Source organism: Corylus avellana, chromosome 6 (genome assembly GCF_965113065.1).
Source record: "Corylus avellana chromosome 6, dhCorAvel1.hap1.2, whole genome shotgun sequence".
Classification (NCBI taxonomy): Eukaryota; Viridiplantae; Streptophyta; class Magnoliopsida; order Fagales; family Betulaceae; genus Corylus; species Corylus avellana.
This window is the reverse complement of record NC_142495.1, coordinates 11,165,815-11,184,645: the sequence shown is the minus strand read 5'-3', so window position 1 is coordinate 11,184,645 and position 18,831 is coordinate 11,165,815. Positions and strand designations below refer to the sequence as shown.

Below are 18,831 nucleotides of genomic sequence, written 5' to 3'. Positions count from 1 at the left end.
TTAACATTTTTCATTTTTGCACAAAAATGACATTACAAATCCACAATCAAAGCGCTAGGCACCATTAATAAACAACACTTGCAATGACCAAAATGAATATCTGTAAAAGAAAATACGTAAGTTCACAATTTAGTAAGTGAAATCGCTGGTAATAGATAATCCATGCTATGAAACCATGTTTTATGACAATTATGAAAAAATGTACATTATAAACATAGTATTTCGATGCTTGAAAAGTTTATTTTGATGCACGTTAAAAAATGTTGCGACTGCCCACGGTTGCACTAGCCACCTCGATGGTACATAAGGGTGGCCACAACCACTCCTGATTGGCAATGGGATGATCACCACCACCTCCAATTGGCACCAAGGGTGTCATCTCACTCCCGAGGCTTCTAGTTGAGATGACCATTGTAGATTTTTTTTTCTTTTTAGACAAAAAAAAAAAAAAAAAAACATAATGGTTTTTAGGAAGAATTTTATTTTTTATTTAAGAAAAAATAATTATTCCTCTCATTTTTTAGAAAAGTCTCACAAATAACAGAAATTATGAGATAGCTATACCATTTCTGTACCTATTCCTATCTACCAAGCAGCCCCAAGAATAGGAGCTATGCACTGGGACACTTCACATATGGTTGTTAAGCTCGGCCCACTCAACATTTATTTGCCAATCATTCTTAACGGGCGTTACAGCCACAAATTTGCCTCCACCACAAATAGTAATTCTAAAAGTCAATATTGTGTCTCTTTTGTCACTCTAAAATAATATGACTTCTAAAATTATAATTAGCTTTGTGATTAATTATGAAAAAAAAAAAAAAAAAACTTTAATCAAATTGTAATTTTAAAAGCCACTTCATTCTTAGAATGACACAAGAGAAATACAAAAATAACTTCTAGAATTATTCATCACAAACAAGTCGACTTAATAGATTTGTATGGTCTCATAAATTTTTTGCCTATATTATGAAATTGACCATCTTCTTCATCTTTTTATTTATTTATTCTAGCTTGTTGAAGGTGAAAACGTGGAATTTGTGACTCTAGAAAGAATGGTAAAAGTGGGGTTATGGTGAATTCAAGAAGATCCAGCGTTGCGTCCTTCCATTAAAAATGTAATCTTGAGGTTGGAAGGGACAATGGATATTCCTGCCCCTCCATCTCTAGTTGTTTAATTCCCATGTTATTCATGAAATGATTATCCTTTTATTGTTATTATTTTTTTTTTACAACTTTTATAGCAATCAACATATTCATGTGTACGCATTGTCAACAAAGATTTGTATGTCTGCACAACGACTATATGTATTACTAGTGGGATGGCTTGCACGTGCTTGATTCCCTGTGTTCAATAATAATATATATAATTCATTACGTGATATTTAACATTAAAATCTAAATATCATCTATAAAAAGTATTAATAACATAAATTTAATATCTAGTCCTTAAACTAGTGCACATTCAAATTCTTACACAAGTAAACTAATAGAATAACATTACAAAAGTGAGTAGATATGATGCAAAAATAATAATAATAAAAGAAAAAAATCTGAAATATGATACCATAAATTTAATGTCTATGTTATGATGTTGAACATCTTTCCTAGAAGTTCGCTGGAAGTCTCAGATAGAGAATTGATGTGTAACTCTGTCAAAGATGAAATACAAAAATGTCAATAACCATATATAGCAGTCATGTATTAAATTTAAATTTAACTCAAGTGCAAACAAAAAAAAAAAAAAAAGAAATTTACACATACCCTTAGTGAGTGTTGATAAGCTAAGGAGTGTCTAGCGTTGGGATATTGCTGTGCCATTTGTATGCTCTTCTCATCTCAGTTGACTCCTCTAAGTTTAATGTCCTATCACATTGAACATTATAAATATTTAGCCTTATTAGAAACTGCTTGAACCACCAAGTAAAATCAACAAATGAAAAAGAGTGATTCAAACTTACATGTTTATCGGTGTCAAAATCAAGTTCCAGATTCCTTCATCATTCTCCCAAATGTTGTATATAATTATTCGTGTTCCATGATCATTTAGGGAATTGAACTACATAGAGCAAAGAATGATAAGTAGTGATAAAATGAGAAATGTCATTAAATATATATATTAAAAAAAAAAATTATAGGAATGGTGTACGTGATCCATATAAGTTTTGAAACAGAGTAGTGCTACTTATATTTCAAGGGGCCAAAATAATTAAAAGTCCCTTTTTAGCTTTATTTGGAAATGGACGCACATGGGTGTGCATACACACAGCTTGAAGAATCTAGCATTGTGACAATGGTATGAGATTATTATAAGCCCTTTCTAAATTGAAAAAACCAAAAGAAGACTTACCTGCTTAAGAAGATCTTCTTCATTTGCATAAGGTGACCACTGCAATATGGTTGCTAAATTTCTATCCCAGTCATGCAGAGAAGATCGTGTCATCTTCTTCCACTCTTGTCCTCTTTTTTCAAAGTCATTCTTGTCATTCCAAAATAAATTAAACAAAAAAAAAATAGTGATAAAGAATGGTCCAACAGTTGGATGAAAATTTAAGTATATATATACATGCAAGAATCATTACAAGTGGTCTTACCATGGAAACCACAACATCTTCCTTTCCAATACCCCTTAGAAATGTTTAGGATATCATTCCGATGCTTTGTGTGAACCTTAAACAAATAAATACAGTTAAATTAGTCTTGATTCTTGAAGATGACATGCAAACAAATTGAGCCAACCCATAGAAAGTAAATAAATAGAAAGAAATTGATCTCTTGTTCAGCAATTTGCCATATATATAATCACCATAATAGAAAGATCAAAAGAAGCAAGCCATAAACAAAAATTAATTGCAAGCAAAAAAAGAACCTACCTTTGTCCATCATTCCCTTGGCAACGTGAAAACACAAGAACATTTGCTCCTAGCCTCATTGTACTTGTCTTGAACTCATTTCCATATGGGAGAAAATTGGGGGGAAAAAACAAGAAGAAAAAGATTAATGCATGTCAAGTCTTCTGCACATCCAATTATTTACCCATTAAGTAATTTAGGAGCTCACATTGACCAATGGTGTTCGCCATGTTGCTTTTTACAGAATAGCCAAGGGACATGCACTGCTGCATCTTATCAGGAGTCATTCTACCACCACTATCTGCAGCACAAAAGTAGAAAGCAATAGATATTTAATGAAAGAAATAGAGAAAAAAAGCCTTCGAGGAGCTAAATTGATCTTTTAAAAAAAATTTCAATATCCGTGTTAATTCTTGTGTTGGCTTAATTCAGTTCAAAAATGCAGAGATTACTATTCATGGGCTCAAACACTGATATAGAATGCTCAAATTCCATTCTCTACCGTTCATAATGTAGATTCATGTGTTATGAACGTCTCTGCAAAATTTTAGCTCAATCGGACCATAAACGTCCATCGATCGGAGCTATTGATCAAGGCTGGACAGCATTTCCAGAATGTTGTTTCACCCATTCCATGCCCTGTCCAGATAGCCCTTTCCCATGTCCGGACCGCATTTCCAGAAACCCTATTTTTGCTCTGCAAGGCCATGTCCGGACAGCCCATTAACCTGTCCAAACACCTCGTACGTATTATGCCCAAAAAAGTGTTTTTAGTGGGCCCAGATCTAGGGTTTGATGTACTGATATATATACATCATTATAGAAGAGAGATGCACGAATTTTCGCCCCCAAAGAGTTCGTTGGAGGCTGTGCTAAGAGAGATCATATGTGGTGAGTGTTAAATTGAATCTCTTAGAGTTTTAGTTATTCCTTTGATAAATCTATAGTTGAGAAGTATATCGGAAGGGCTCGGTAAAGGAGAATCACGTTGAAGAAGATTGTGAGCAAGGAGACGAGTTGTAAGCTTGTCGATCTTATAGAGTCAAGGTCTTGCAAAGGGTTGTAAGTGTTCCTAGTGTCTGTAATCTCTGGATAATCTTTTGATAGTGATTTCCTGGTTTGGCTGCCCTGGAGAGGTTTTACTCTTAGATCGGTTTCTAAAAGGTTTCCTCTTCATAACCAAAATATTTGTGTCTGCCTCTTTATTGCTTTATATATTTTGGGTGATTGAATTGTTTATTGCTTCATAGTATTAATTTCGCATAAATTGTGATAAACAAGTTTTTTGGAGTCGGCATAGCGTTTTTCAATTGGTATCAGAGCAGGTTCACTCTGTTTGGCTTAAATTCCTGAGTGAGATCCTTGACTCTTTTTTTTAACTATGAATACATCTCAGTCCCTTGTCATTGACTCTTTTGGTTTTGATGATCTTGATGACTTGTACAAGATCCTCTCTAATGAGTATAGTCAACTGTCCTACAGATACAAAAAGATTTGTAAGAATTTTAAAACTGTAGAACAGGAAAAAGAATCTTTGGTGAATGAATTGTCTAAATCACATGCCTTGATTATTTCTTTAAATTCTGATATGTCTGTGCTTGTTAAAAAGAATATATCACTTGAGAATGATTTGAAAGAACTCTCACAAAAATTCTCTAGTGATAATCTGAAAAGTTTTTTTCTATGTTAATAACAAGCATAGTATGATTGTTGATAATTGTGTTTGCTCTACTTCGCATGCTTCTAAATTTGAAAGAAATACCTTGTTTGTTTAGCCTGTGAATGTTAAAGAAGTTAAGGCTAATACAGTCTATTTGAATAAGGGCAAAAACTCTTGTTTGAATAATTGTGTAAAGCTCAAATCAAAGACTTCTTCTAAGAAACAAACTCAAGCTAAGTTTGTTCCGACATGCCACCATTGTGGGATTATTGGTCACATCAGACCAAACTGTTTTCAGTTTAAATCCCAAAGACTTTGGAACAACTCGGCTTCTCCTAAGAAAGAAAAATATGATATAGAGTCGGGTTTGCCTAGATCAAAGTCTAAATATATCCTTCCTCATAAATGACAACATTCTCAAAGGTTTGTTCCTACCTGTTATCATTGTGGCAAAGTTGGTCATATTCAACCAAATTGTTTTAAATTGAGACCCTATGTACGTCATAAATCTGGTCCTAAGATTGCTCAAGAATGGGTTAGGAAGGGTTATAACATTCACCCATTGAAGGAGAGTGGTAGTGATCTCACCTAGAGTTAGGTGAGTCATTAACAAGCCTAGGATTGAGTGTTTTACCCTTTTTTGAATATCCTAGAGCATGTTATCTTTCTTTGCTTTGCATTTTTTTTTTCTTTTTTTTTGCTTTCTTGTTTATGCATTGCATTGATTTTGTTGTTACACTTTTTGTATGAAGAGTGTAAACATAGTTGTTTTGAGATTCTTGTTATGAGGCATCTTCATAAAGGATTTTTCAAGAAATTCATATGTTATGATCTTTGAAAGGCTTATAGATGAGATGTTGTGTGCGGACCACTAAGATTTTTGTCTACTTGCTAATCAAGTGTTCATGAATGTGTAATGTCTTGTGAAGACATAGAAATAGTTATTAAACCAAATCATTATTTGTAGTGAGACCTATAAGATGTGATGAAAGTTTTAATGCTAAAGGACATTCATGTATTGCCTGTTGTAATCTCAACTCAAACATGTTGTTTTTTTTTTTTTTTTGCATTACATTTTTGTTTGTTTTGCTTTTGTTTTCATTTGTGTGCATTTCTTTTGTGAAAAATTTCAAAAAGACAAAAATATGTTACTTTGATTGTTTTCTTTTCTTTCTTTTGTTTTATGCACCTAGATAGTCCATTAATTTCTCATGTTTCTTTCATGGATTTAATTCCTTGTGTCTTGGAATGTTCTTAATATGCATGAGATGAAAATTTGCTCTATGGACTTGTTCTTGTTGTTACCTAAAGCCTGAGCTTATGTGGTACGTTTTGCCTATACTTTATCTCTTCTGCACATTTAAGCTTAAATTGAGGTTTTGTTCCACTTTCTTTGTGAGGTCTGTTAGGTAACCATCTGAGGTTTTTGACTAGTCATATTTTTCAAATTGACCATATGCTAGTTGAACCTAGGGCTTAAAAATTGCCGCTTTCTCTTTTATGATAAGCACAAAAAGTTTAAGGATATTTTCTCGAAGAGAAAAATAAACAAAATAGTGAAACAAATAAAATCAAAAGATCATATTCCAAAAGGAATTTATTTCACTATGTCAAGCTTGTGCAAAATGTTTTACAAAGAGAAATGTATAGGATGAGAGTAGTTAGGCCCTAGTATGATAAGGTTTGACTTTTGATTTGATATACTTGTCAAAACCTCATGATGATGAAACTTTCTCCTCATTTTGTAAGTTGAAAAATTTTCTCTTTGGATAGCTTACACACACACGCCACACAAGCATGGGTTGAATGAAACATTTGTCTTTGCTTGGGTTAAGCAATATGAGTTTCTTGCCACCTCTAGTCTCATGTATATTTTGCATATTTTGAGCATGTTTGGGATATTCATTGTGCAATACATGAGTGATTGATGTGTATATCATGTGTGTTCATTTGACTTTTGAGGGGGAGAAACATATTTTGCTTTTCCAGTTTCTTGTTGATAATTGAGTCATACATTGAGGGGGAGTTCTGCTGATGTTTCTTTATGATCTTGCATTCTACGTCATTTTTTTTATCACAAGTTTTATTTATGTATTCTTGTTCCACATATGCCTTGATGTATTTTGTGAAGTGTTTCAGGAAACATGAAGACCTTTTGTCATTCTGTGACAAAAATGGGGAGTAAATATGGAGAGATGATGGTTGGCTCGGCATTTTGGTTTTGTCACCAAATTGCCAAAGGGGAGTTTGTTAGTTCTTATCTTGGCTTAATTCAGTTCCAAAATGTAGAGGCTACTGTTTACGAGCTCAAACACTGATTTAGAATGCTCAGAATCTAATCTCCACCGTTCATAATGTAGATTCATGTGCTATGAATGTCCCTGCAAAATTTTAGCTCAGTCGGACCACAAACGCCCATTGATCGGAGTTGTTGATCAAGGTTGGACAACATTTCCAGAATGCTATTGGACAGGCTTTCCCCGTGTCCAGACCGCATTTCCAAAAACCCTATTTTTGCTTCGCAAGGCCATGTCCAGACAGCCCATTAACCTGTCCGGACACCCCGTACCTATTATGCCCAAAAACGTGTTTTTAGTGGGCCCAGGTCTAGGGTTTGATGTATTGATATATACATCATTATAGAAGAGAGAGACATGAATTTTTGCCACCAGAGAGTTCGTCGGAGGCTGTGCTAAGAGAGATCATATGTGGTGAGCGTTAAATTGAATCTCTTAGAGTTTTAGTTATTCCTTTGATAAATCTATAGTTAAGAAGTATATCAGAAGGGTCTGGTAAAGGAGAATCACGTTGAAGAAGATTGTGAGCAAGGAGACGAGTTGTAAGCTTGTCAATCTTACAAAGCCAAGGTCTTGCAAAGGGTTGTAAGTGTTCCTAGTGTTTGTAATCTCTGGATAATCTTTTGATAATGATTTCCTGGGTTTGGTTGCCCCGGAGAGGTTTTACTTTTAGATTGGTTTCTAAAAGGTTTCATCTTTATAACCAAAATATCTGTGTCTGTCTCTTTATTGCTTTATATATTTTGGGTGATTGAATTATTTATTGTTTCATAGTATTAATTCTGCATAAATTGTGATAAACAAGTTTTTTAGAGTCGGCATAGTGTTTTTCAATCTGAAAATCATAATAATAAGACAAGGACAATAAATAAAGAAATTTTCAGAAAACAATAATTGAATAGAAGGCAAAACAATAAAGTTACCTACCATCAACTTGCAACATTTTAGTACCATCTTTCATGTTTTCAAGAACATCTACATAAACATATGTAGCTTCATTACAGACTTACAAATTAAAAGACGAGAAAAAAAATGAAAAGATGAAAATTAATGCATGTAATGATTCTTAACTTTTGGAAGCAAAGAAGAGTCTAGGTGTACCTCATCCAAAAAAAGAGTTGTCTAGAAGCTCCGCAAAAGCTGTGCAATTAAGAACCATAGTCAATAATATTTTCTTTTATAAATAACACAGTTATTTTGGAGGGAAAAAAGAACAAAAACCAAAAAAAAAAAAGAGAGAAAAACATATCGACTACCTACCTCCCAGAGCCCATTTATGGCTGGTCGCATTTGAATGTAGAAATTTAGGATGGACCCTGACATGATCTATGCCTACTGCAACAAAAATTGAAATATGTTTAGAATTAACAGGTACGATTTTCTTGCTTGGAAATTGTTATACAAACATTTGATTTCCACTAATAAATCAAGTTTTTGTTTTTGTTAGATAATGTCAATGACTGCCCAAACAGGTCAACTAAACATAAATTACAAGAAACTCCTAACCATAATAATTAGAAAAACAATTTGACATGTAGAATTTATGAAAATTGATAATGAAGAATGCCAAGACCTAATTTTTTGATAAAGAAACAAAAGAAACACAAATTTAAATTGAAAATTAATCACAATGCAAGAGATTTGATTTGTTGTTATAAGATCTAATGCCCCAAAAATGCATATATTGTCAGTTACTGGCTCCTCATTAATTCCAGTACCCGCTCATATTCATTCAATATATAGCGGTAAGACAATCCACTTACAAAGAATGCTAAAAGAAAAACAGTCAAACAGTTCCAAGTATCAGCTTGTTCTTTTTTCTTTCTTTTTTTTGTTAGTACTTCCACGTGCAGTAGCAACATGATTCTCGTTAAACAAAAAAAGAAGAAGGAAGAAGCATTAAACGTCAGTCCTACCACAGACATGTAAGCAGTGAGAACGAAAAGAAAACAAAGGAAGAAAGAAAAAACAACAAGAAATAATAAGAGAAAAATAAGCACCTATCAGATCTCAACACCCTGTCTAGCAAAATGCATGTTCCGAATTTAAGAGCTTGCAACACTTTTGCAATTGAAGATTAATGTTGAGAGAGAGAGAGAGATAATTGGATAAGTAATATTTAGGATAGGTCAAGGTCAGCCGCTAGTTGCAATTGAAGGCCATTTATTGCATGGTTTAGATAAAATAATAATAATAATAATAATAATAATAAAGGCAAATTGTGTTTACAAAAAGCATAAGAAATCAAAGTAATTTGGCCTTCTCATTTGCCAATTTTTTAACCCAAAGGCTGTCACAGCATTCTACTTCGCACAAGTTCAAGTATAACTGTAACATCCCCAGCCCGTTAAGGCTGAGTTTGCCACTTTCCTTCTTTTACACCAAAAACTTTTGCAAAGATCTATAAGGTCTATCAGAGTAGTTGATTTTAAAGAATATGATCAATGTATAAAACATTCTTCAAGAGAATTTTATTACAAGTGAAATTAGGAAACATTAAACTTTAGTGCGGAACATCATATTATTACAATAACTAATATGAAAAGACTTTGAAAATTAATAATTATTCCCGCCCTCATTCCGGCCTCCTATTCCAGCATCCTTTCTACTTGAAAACAATAAATAAAACTGAATTAGCTCAAAAGGGGCCTAGCAAGTAAAATCCACAACCATAAATAGTTTCATTTCTTGTTCTCAGTTTTGAAAATCGTTTCATAAATAAATATACATCCAGCCATAATAATACATATATGTACGGTTGCATCTCCCGTAGCATATACGTACTATTACATCTAGTAATAGATCATCGTCATAAATCATCGTTATAAATCATCATCATAATGCATCATTATAAATCATCATTGTAAATCATCATAGTATATCATCATTGTAAATCATATTATCATTTTCTCATATTAGGGCCCATGTACACTATTACCCCTGTGTACGAGGGTTGTGGGTCCTTGTGACCATGGCACTGAACTGTGGCCTCAGCCATGCCCGGCCGTCAATTAACTCTTTTCTTGGTGCACTCAACGGTCATGTTGATGGAATACCACCTTCTGGCATAGCCTCCTTCAGTGGTTTTGCCTTCATCCGAGTATCGGTACCGAACTCTCATCTTTACTTATCTTGGGGCCAAAAATACTCTCCTCCATACATGTGCCCTCATTTCATAAACATTTAACTCATTTCTTGTACTTTTCTTTGTACTTCTTTTGATGCATCTTAGGGCAACATGTAGGAGGGTTTACCATCATTCTTCTTTCTTATAATCATCCTTATTTCTCAACTTTCTTTCTTAAAAAATGGAAACTTTTCCAAATATAAACTTGTTGTACTTAGAAAGCATTTAAAGAAATAGAAACTTTCTAAATAATTCTTTTAAAAATCCTTCATGCATGCAATATATCTCCATGACAGGTAATTAAAATAAGCATTTACAGTTTGATACAAGAATGTATAAATAGCATGACATGAAGTAATTTTACAAGGGGTAGTGGATTTACTTACTTCTAGACTGAAGCTAAAAAGTGGTATGAATGATCTAGTTGCTCCAATCTGACTAACACCACTAGTATATCTTTGAAACTAATTTCTCAAGTCCGTTCTCTCTCGTATTCTTTCTTTCTTGCAACGCTTTGTCTCGCCCTTTCTTTCTCTGTTTCGTGTAAACACTTTCAGAAAGAAGAAATTACAATAACTAATATGAAAAGAATTTGAAAATTAATAATTATTCCCGCCCCCATTCCGGCCTCCTATTCCAGCATCCTTTCTACTTGAAAACAAGAAATGAAACTGAATTAGCCCAAAAGGGGCCCAGCAAGTAAAATCCACAACCATAAATAGTTTCACTTCTTGTTCTCAGTTTTGAAAATCGTTTCATAAATAAATATACATTCAGCCATAATAATACATATATGTACGGTTGCATTTCCCGTAGCATATACGTACTATTACATCTAGTAATAGATCATCGTTATAAATCATCATCATAATGCATCATTATAAATCATCATTGTAAATCATCATAGTATATCATCATTGTAAATCATATTATCATTTTCTCATATTAGGGCCCATGTACACTATTACCCCTGTGTACGAGGGTTGTGGGTCTTTGTGACCATGGCACTGAACTGTGGCCTCAGCCATGCCCGGCCGTCAATTAACTCTTTTCTTGGTGCACTCAACGGTCATGTTGATGGAATACCACCTTCTGGCATAGCCTCCTTCAGTGGTTTTGCCTTCATCCGAGTATCGGTACCGAACTCTCATCTTTACTTATCTTGGGGCCAAAAATACTCTCCTCCATACATGTGCCCTCATTTCATAAACATTTAACTCATTTCTTGTACTTTTCTTTGTACTTCTTTTGATGCATCTTAGGGCAACATGTAGGAGGGTTTACCATCATTCTTCTTTCTTATAATCATCCTTATTTCTCAACTTTCTTTCTTAAAAAATGGAAACTTTTCCAAATATAAACTTGTTGTACTTAGAAAGCATTTAAAGAAATAGAAACTTTCTAAATAATTCTTTTAAAAATCCTTCATGCATGCAATATATCTCCATGACAGGTAATTAAAATAAGCATTTACAGTTTGATACAAGAATGTATAAATAGCATGACATGAAGTAATTTTACAAGGGGTAGTGGATTTACTTACTTCTAGACTGAAGCTAAAAAGTGGTATGAATGATCTAGTTGTTCCAATCTGACTAACACCACTAGTATATCTTTGAAACTAATTTCTCAAGTCCGTTCTCTCTCGTATTCTTTCTTTCTTGCAACGCTTTGTCTCGCCCTTTCTTTCTCTGTTTCGTGTAAACACTTTCAGAAAGAAGAAAGACCGAGTGGAAAACGGAAGAAGGAAGAATATGTGGAAGAAAGGATATGAGTGGTGAAAATTGTGAAGGGGAAGAGCTCTATTTATAGGAAAAAAAACCAAATACTATTCCGCCTTTCATTTACAATTCTACCATTCAATTACTATTTCACCTACCAAATACTATTATACCTACCATTTACTATTTTACCTACTATTTACTATTCTGCCTACCCTATACTATTCTACCTACCAATCTCCAATTACCATTCATACAATATCATAAATTCCTCAAAAATTAACATCATTACCTAATATGAATATTAATATAATCATAACATCAAATCAATATCTCTAAAATAAGACTTTCAAAATCTGAGGTGCTACAATAACATAGCACCAAGGCCAACCAAGGTTTAAAAAATAGCATGTTGGGCCAAAAAGACAAACTGAGTTCACAAAAAACATAAGAAATCAAAGTATATTGGCCTCTCACATGATCAATCCCTTCCCATCGGTCAAATTAAAAGAAAAAGAAAAAGAAAAAGAAAAAGAAAAAGAAAAAGAAAAAGAAAAAAAAAAAAAAAAAAAAAAAAATTCAACCAAAAGGCTCTCACAACATAAAAAAAATGAGCAAAACCTGGAAAAAGATTGAACAAAACCCAAAAAAGAAAAAGACAATAGGAAAGAGAACCCAACACAGTTCTACCATATTAATGCCTAAAATAGAGAACTAATCCAAGAAGCAGGATAGAGCACTCAATTACCTAAGAGTATGAACATCGGGCATTGAGGAAGTAGGTGCAGAGATTTTTCAGGGGTATTGTGGTCACTGGACGTTGCTTTACTTAACTTGTGTTGGTTATGGTTTTTCCAGTGGGATTTGCTTCAAAATTTCGCAAACATGAGAAAGAACAAAAATTTCAATTTGTGCCAAGTTAAGACAATGTTTGGGTAGTTTAACAATTAAATCAGTGCAACTTAGGAACACGCTGTCCATTTTGACATTCAGAGAAAACAGAACATAACATAAGAAAAAAAACAAATATTAGAGTCTGCATGTCATTGGAGTTAAAAAGCATAACAAAGGAGAGAAAACAGAATCGAAACACATTTGCACACAAATATGACTATCACCCCAAAAGAAAAAGAAGGAAAAAAAATTAATACAATCATGTAGATAACCTAACATTTAATGTTAAAGAAACGGAAAACAGAAATGGAGAAAAAATGTTGGGGCTTACCATGGGTGACTGCAGAAGAGCAGAGAAGAGCTGAATAGATAATGAGAATACAGGAATTGAACACTCTCTGTCTAGCCCTCCTCTTTCCCGCCCTTTCTCCTCTCAAAACAAAATGGATTTAGGTAGATTTTTTTTCTGACTCATGTACTCCGACCGAAGAGGATGGACAAACAAACATCAATATATTTTAGAGCAAAGAATTACAATGGAAGAGAAAAATATACTTTACAGTGGAGAGAGTTTGTGATAAACAGCTGCCTCTCTCTTCAGCAATAGCAAAATGATGGGAATTTATTTTTGGTTTTTATTTGAGTGTCACTTATATCTTTCGCGACCAAAGACACCAGATTTTTAGCCGAAAATCCAGGAGGTTGTTGATAGAGTTGGTAGATCGTATATTAGCATCTCTCTAAAGAGTTGGTAATTTCTGAAGAAAAAAAAAATTGAAGATTTTGTTTTTGACTCGTTTCACCTCCATTCCTTCTCTGAATACAAAAATAGGTTTAGGTAGATTTGTACACTTCTCTGTAGCAACTGATGAAAAAAAAAAAAAAAATTTGCTTTTCTTTCTTGCCCATTCCTTCTTAATCACCCATGAAGTCCTTCTGAATCTCGCCCATTCCTTCTAAAGCCTCCTTCATAAAAGACCAAAACATCTCTCTCAAAAAGTTTGACTCTTTACCTACTTAGAGGACAAAATGGTAATTTAAACATAAAAGACAAAAATATCCAGACAACTTTTTAAATTCATTAGATTCAAGAAGAACAAATTAGTAGTTTTGCAATATAAAAAAATGTCAAAAGACAAAAATAACCTTATCTAACTAAATCATGATGAACAAAGAGTAAGAATAAAATAATAAATTTAAAGTGCAAAAGAAAAGTTATTGTTTAGAAGCCATTCCCACCTTTTATATATATCTTTAAGTAAAGATATACTCTAGCCTATTTTCTTTTTATTTGGAACAACCCTTTCTCGGGATTGATGCCCTGCAAAATCTTATTTGTTGATTTTTTTTTTTTTTTTCCCTTTTGAATTGGGGTTGTATACGCGATTCCAACACTCGTAGCCCAAGTTACGTCTAAATTACTAACATGTGCACGATATCACTTGATCGACTAAGTATGGAAGGGCTTGGCAGAGATAACACAAAATGGATTGAAAAATGAGATGGAAAATGCAAGGTTAATGTGACCCCCCAAATTTTCAAGATTTATTATCCAAAAAAAAACCATTCTACTTAAGCCTAAGAAAACCTTTTTATAATCCTCAAAGGAGTGTCTTAACCCTTAAACAAGCCCTCACTTGAAATTAGCCCTAAAACTCCAGCCTTAGCTATCTGGCCAAACATTCAGTAGGGGACCACACGGAGCGTTCAACCATGTCCTTAGTGTGAACATTAGGGAGGGCAGCACGGCGAACATTCGTTGATCAAAGTTTGAACCAATGTTTATTGACAAAACATTCCACCTGCAACCCTAGAACTACTGTATAATAGTACACTGAACGTTCCCCCCTAGTATCGAATGTTAGGTGACAGTCTTAAAAGCATTTTTTAACTCATTTTCCACCTTTCCAGAGAAGAGCATGCCTCCCCACCCCTATAAATACCACACCCTTGTCCCTCAACCCTCCCTTACACTAGAAACCCTATCCCTAAATTGAGAAGAGAATTTCATGTGTTTTGGGGGATTTTGCTACCTTCAAGATAATTCTTGAACCTTCACCAAGCTTTTATGTTATTTAGTTATTATCTTTGTTTTCTTCAAGTTTTAAAGATGCCATGACTTGTGTGCCATTTTCCCACTTAAAAGAAAGAAATGATTTTCAAATGTTTTGAAAATGCTCATTGATTTCCTTAGTTTTCTTGTATATCGGGCTTTACTATGTTTGTATGAACTTGTTTAGGGTTTGGGTTATAGTTTGTAACATGGTGATCTAAGGGTAGAAGCCCTAACTTTGCATTTTTTACCCTAGCCGAACATTCTCTACCTATTTTGGTCGAACGTTCTCCCCGAGACAGAACGTTCGCTCCTTGGACAGAACGTTCGACCAGAGCCCAATTTAGAAATAGGATTTTGTGACATTTTAGCTACATGTATTTGATTAGAACCTGCCATGTCTTTAGTAATCTCCCTAGTACTGCATATAATGATAGCCATGTTTTGTCATAGCAGGGATTCAGAATGTCGTACGACTCGAGCCAGAGAGTCAGGGTTGGATTTTTAGGGCTAATTTCCAATGGGGGCTTGATTAAGGGATGAGACACTTCTTTGAGGGTTGTAAAAATGTTTTCTAAGCTCAAGTGAACGGTTGCTTTTTGGATGTATCATTCTTTGGTAATTTTGGGGCATCACAAGTTATTTGCTTTTGAATCAAAAGCCCGCATCATACATTTTCACTTTCAATTAGTAACTATGAAGAAGAACGGTCTCTCTATTTTTGATTATTTTTAGAAGGCCCAAAAATTTTGGCTGCCATCAACGAACCTTCGAAAGAATTGGAGCTCGTTTTACATATTCTTGCAAGTCTTTCTACAGAATACGACTTCCTTGTAAATAAAAGCATAATGTAACCCTTAAAGCTTTATTTTCTGAATGTAGAATTTTTTGTTCTTATTTTATTTTATTCCTCTATTGTTTTATATTTCCATTAGCATTATTAATTTCTTCAGAGACTTCTGGCGGGTGGTCCTCGACAACATTGGTTGTCCCATCTATACGGTACCCTTGTCATTATCACCCTACTTATCCTTAGTTTCGTGGTTCTACTTCCTTACCCGAGTACTCGTTTTCTAATTCTTGACCTCAAACTCGTTTTCTAAGGGAATATGGAAACAAAACTGTGTTGGGTTTACAAGTTGACAAGTTGGGTTTACAATATGGAATATGACAAGTTGACAACAACTATTTACAAGATTATCACGACAAGTTCACGCATGTGTTGGGTTTCTGCTTTGAAAATTCTGAGTGGTCCTTGATGTTGCAATTTGAAGACCCTCGTATACCATGCCAAAACTCCAAACATCAAGCAAGTTTGTTTTATTGAAATTCTCAGATATTTGCATAAGTTGTTGCTATCGAAGTCTTCAATGTTGCGCCAAATGAAGTAGATTAGCTTGATTTGCTTCTTTACAATCTGTGTGATCAACATATTGCAGTGAGTATTATTGGCACCACTGTAGTCGATCTCTATCACTGTACATGTGGCATGGAAGGATTTGAAGCAGATAAATAATGTAAACCGATAATCAACAGAGAAAGATTTCATCTTAATTAGTCATGAATCTGCGTTATCCATGGCTAAATTCAAGATAAAAGATGTGCAATAGTCATTGTGGCATAATGTTTCATACCCTCTTTGTAGTAAATTATTATTAGATATTTCTAACACAGGGTAACAGTTTTAGAACTAGGTGTCACCGCTGTTTGGCACTCAATAGTGGCGAAATTGTGTCGCCGTTGATTCCCAATTTGCCGCTAATGAGGGGTTAACAGCGGCGACCCCTGAGAGTCGCCGCTGATGAGTCACCACCACTATTTAGGTTGCTGTTAAATACCAATTTTTTTTTTGGTATTTAGCATCCACTATTAGCGGTGACCCGAAAGTCGCCACTAATGACCCCTCATTAGCGGCAACTTTTGGGTCGTCGCTAATTGTTTGGTCGCTAAAGGCCCTTTAGTGTTTATTTGTTTTCATACTTGGTCATTATGTAAATTAAGGGTCGACAGAGACGGTAGGAAACATATTCTTTACAAGTTCCTTTTCCTTGGGAGAAAAGTAAGCTTCAAATTTTATTTTTTTATTTTATTTTTAAGATTTTGTAGCTCTTCTCTTTAAATGTACTTATTAATGAAGTTATCGAAATACAAATGAGGCATATTTTGAAAATTATGTACTAGTCTTTTCTTTCCATAGCCTGCTAGTTTCCCTTATTTGAAATCTTTAATGATACATTGTTTTTCATACAAAATATTGCAAGCCAATAACCATGGGTAAATGTATTCTTAATACTTTAATGCATCTTCTCAAGTACATAGTTCAGAACAAACTCTTGAGTTTCAAAAGAAGACATATATAGAAGGGAAAGTGCAGTAAACAAAATGAAATTGACTGTGAGTTAATTAATCTCCCTCTCACTTATGTTCAATAAGTGCTCTTAGATTGTAAGGCCATGTGACATCAAGATTTCCATTCCATAATAGCTTGGCTAGTTGCTCGTTAGTCTTTTCAGATGGATGAATAGAGTCAAAAAACAGATATTCACTGGCATTCCCACATAATTCATACTCTTTGACTGATCTCTTCCCTCCACAACTTGGAATTCCTCTGTATGGACCAGTTCCACAACATGCCATCTTCCCTTCTTTGAAACCTTCATATATAGAAAAGGCAAATTACAAATGCTTGTAGTCTATGATTAAAAAACTATATTCTGAAAATGAAAATGGCTATGACATATCTATACCATATTTTAAAGGGTTATTCATTCTTTCGGTGATAGAATTGTAGAGATTGGTATATGAATATTTGAATCCTTTCAGCTGGCTCGTGAGGATTTGTAAGGCATGAGAGAGTGTTTTATTATGCCGTTTAACCAGTGCTGTAATTTGCTTACTGTTTCCTGGTGCTATTAATGCTTTCGTATATGGAAAAAAACCCAGCGGTGCCACGCTTAGAAACCCAAATTTTCTTCCTCCTTTCTTGTGTATTTCCTGACACATCAAATTAAGTATAATTACAAAACACTTTAGAAATAATCAAAATCAAGTTGGTTTTAAATTTTGGATTAATTCAACATTTACTATTTATTACTTTGATCACGGTTGTCAAGTTGCCAATCACCATATCTACATATTCTTGAGGAGAATAGGATCGAAGCACACTGGAGTTTGTAGTGAAAGGGGCTAAGTAATCGTTGCCTCCAATGTTAATTAAGTAAACAGCTCTCGACAACAATTTCTTGGCTTGTGTTTCACCTACTTTTCGCTTCAACATCGTCTCCACATTCTTGAAATTTTTGAGTTGAGTGTTTAGGTCTATCACCTGATAAGAACGGATCGAGACAAAAAAAAAAAAAAAAAAGTAATCAATTAATGTTCTGCAATCAACTGCAAATACTTGATCAGACATACAAATCCTGGATGAGTTTCAACGAGAGCACCAGCTCCTGATGATGCGAAGTTAGCTCCATCAGTATATCGATGATAACCAGCAGGGTGTAGATATGGGGGAGTCAATGGCAACTTTGCATACTCAGCTGCAACAATATATAATGTTTCAAAAGTCAAATATTGTGCAGCAAAGAAAGAAACCCGGCTGTAACTATATCTTACGTACCTATGAAATCTGGAATAAGACGGCCATCAGAAGGTCTCCCAGTGGGGTACTTAAAGAAAGTTTCCCCATAGGGCCAAACATTTGCCTGGAAATCAGTGGTGGTATTGATATAGTTATTGTTTCCAGCATCAAAAAGTGAATCCCCGAAAATGAACAAGGCAACATGATCCTCCGGCAGGCAGGTTTGAGCAAGGCATTTGGTTGGGATAATAAGACTCCCACACAAAACCAAGAAACATAAATGGAACCTTAAACCCATCATGTTAAATCCTGTCGTGTACTTTTTGCTAATTTTTGTTGCGATTTTCATTTATAGGCTGTTTCGTGGTCCCTGGTGGGGAAAAATCAAATGTAAATTGCTTGAGATGAGTTGAACTTTCACAGGCTGATTGCTTCGTTGGGCGTGTGAGCAATCACATACGTACGTTCAAGACTGAATAAATAAATGGTTAAATACTAAATACTCATGGGGTTTCACAATTTTATGTTTTTTCTCCTTAGAGTTTGATTTTTATCACAGGAGGTCCCTGTGGTTTTGATAATAGACCAAATTAGCCCTCCGTCAGTTGACTTAATAGAATTCCACGTGGACCAATCAGATATTGACA

At 34.3% G+C, this 18,831-nt stretch overlaps 2 protein-coding genes and 1 long non-coding RNA gene across 6 annotated transcripts; all 3 read right to left on the bottom strand.

The window, feature by feature from the left end:
- Positions 1-1,522: 1,522 nt before the first annotated feature.
- On the bottom strand, positions 1,523-7,794 carry LOC132188811 (protein MICRORCHIDIA 7-like). 2 transcript variants are annotated; one of them, XM_088517952.1, is made up of 7 exons: positions 7,737-7,794; positions 2,874-3,153; positions 2,595-2,670; positions 2,351-2,479; positions 1,962-2,059; positions 1,765-1,866; positions 1,523-1,652 (listed from the first exon to the last, which is right to left on the bottom strand). In XM_088517952.1, exons 3-6 carry the CDS (start codon positions 2,595-2,597, stop codon positions 1,785-1,787), a joined length of 312 nt encoding a protein of 103 aa, XP_088374078.1. In that variant the 5' UTR covers positions 2,598-2,670; positions 2,874-3,153; positions 7,737-7,794; the 3' UTR covers positions 1,523-1,652; positions 1,765-1,784. The 2 variants fall into 2 exon arrangements, with proteins under 2 accessions (XP_088374078.1, XP_088374079.1); XM_088517953.1 differs by having other exon boundaries at positions 2,351-2,462.
- A 75-nt stretch (positions 7,795-7,869) lies between these two features.
- Positions 7,870-12,508, bottom strand: LOC132186041 (uncharacterized). 2 transcript variants are annotated; one of them, XR_009440697.2, is made up of 3 exons: positions 12,406-12,508; positions 8,070-8,144; positions 7,870-7,949 (listed from the first exon to the last, which is right to left on the bottom strand). It is a non-coding gene; the product is annotated as an uncharacterized LOC132186041 (long non-coding RNA). The 2 variants fall into 2 exon arrangements; XR_015912615.1 differs by lacking the exon at positions 12,406-12,508 and adding an exon at positions 8,810-8,876.
- Positions 12,509-16,879: 4,371 nt separating this feature from the next.
- LOC132187683 (GDSL esterase/lipase 1) lies at positions 16,880-18,509 on the bottom strand. 2 transcript variants are annotated; one of them, XM_059602074.2, is made up of 5 exons: positions 18,224-18,509; positions 18,019-18,143; positions 17,699-17,929; positions 17,352-17,598; positions 16,880-17,258 (listed from the first exon to the last, which is right to left on the bottom strand). In XM_059602074.2, the coding sequence occupies exons 1-5, from the start codon at positions 18,483-18,485 to the stop codon at positions 17,020-17,022; spliced, it is 1,104 nt and encodes a 367-aa protein (XP_059458057.2). In that variant the 5' UTR covers positions 18,486-18,509; the 3' UTR covers positions 16,880-17,019. The 2 variants fall into 2 exon arrangements, with proteins under 2 accessions (XP_059458057.2, XP_059458058.2); XM_059602075.2 differs by having other exon boundaries at positions 17,502-17,598; positions 18,224-18,495.
- Between the last annotated feature and the right edge of the window lie 322 nt (positions 18,510-18,831).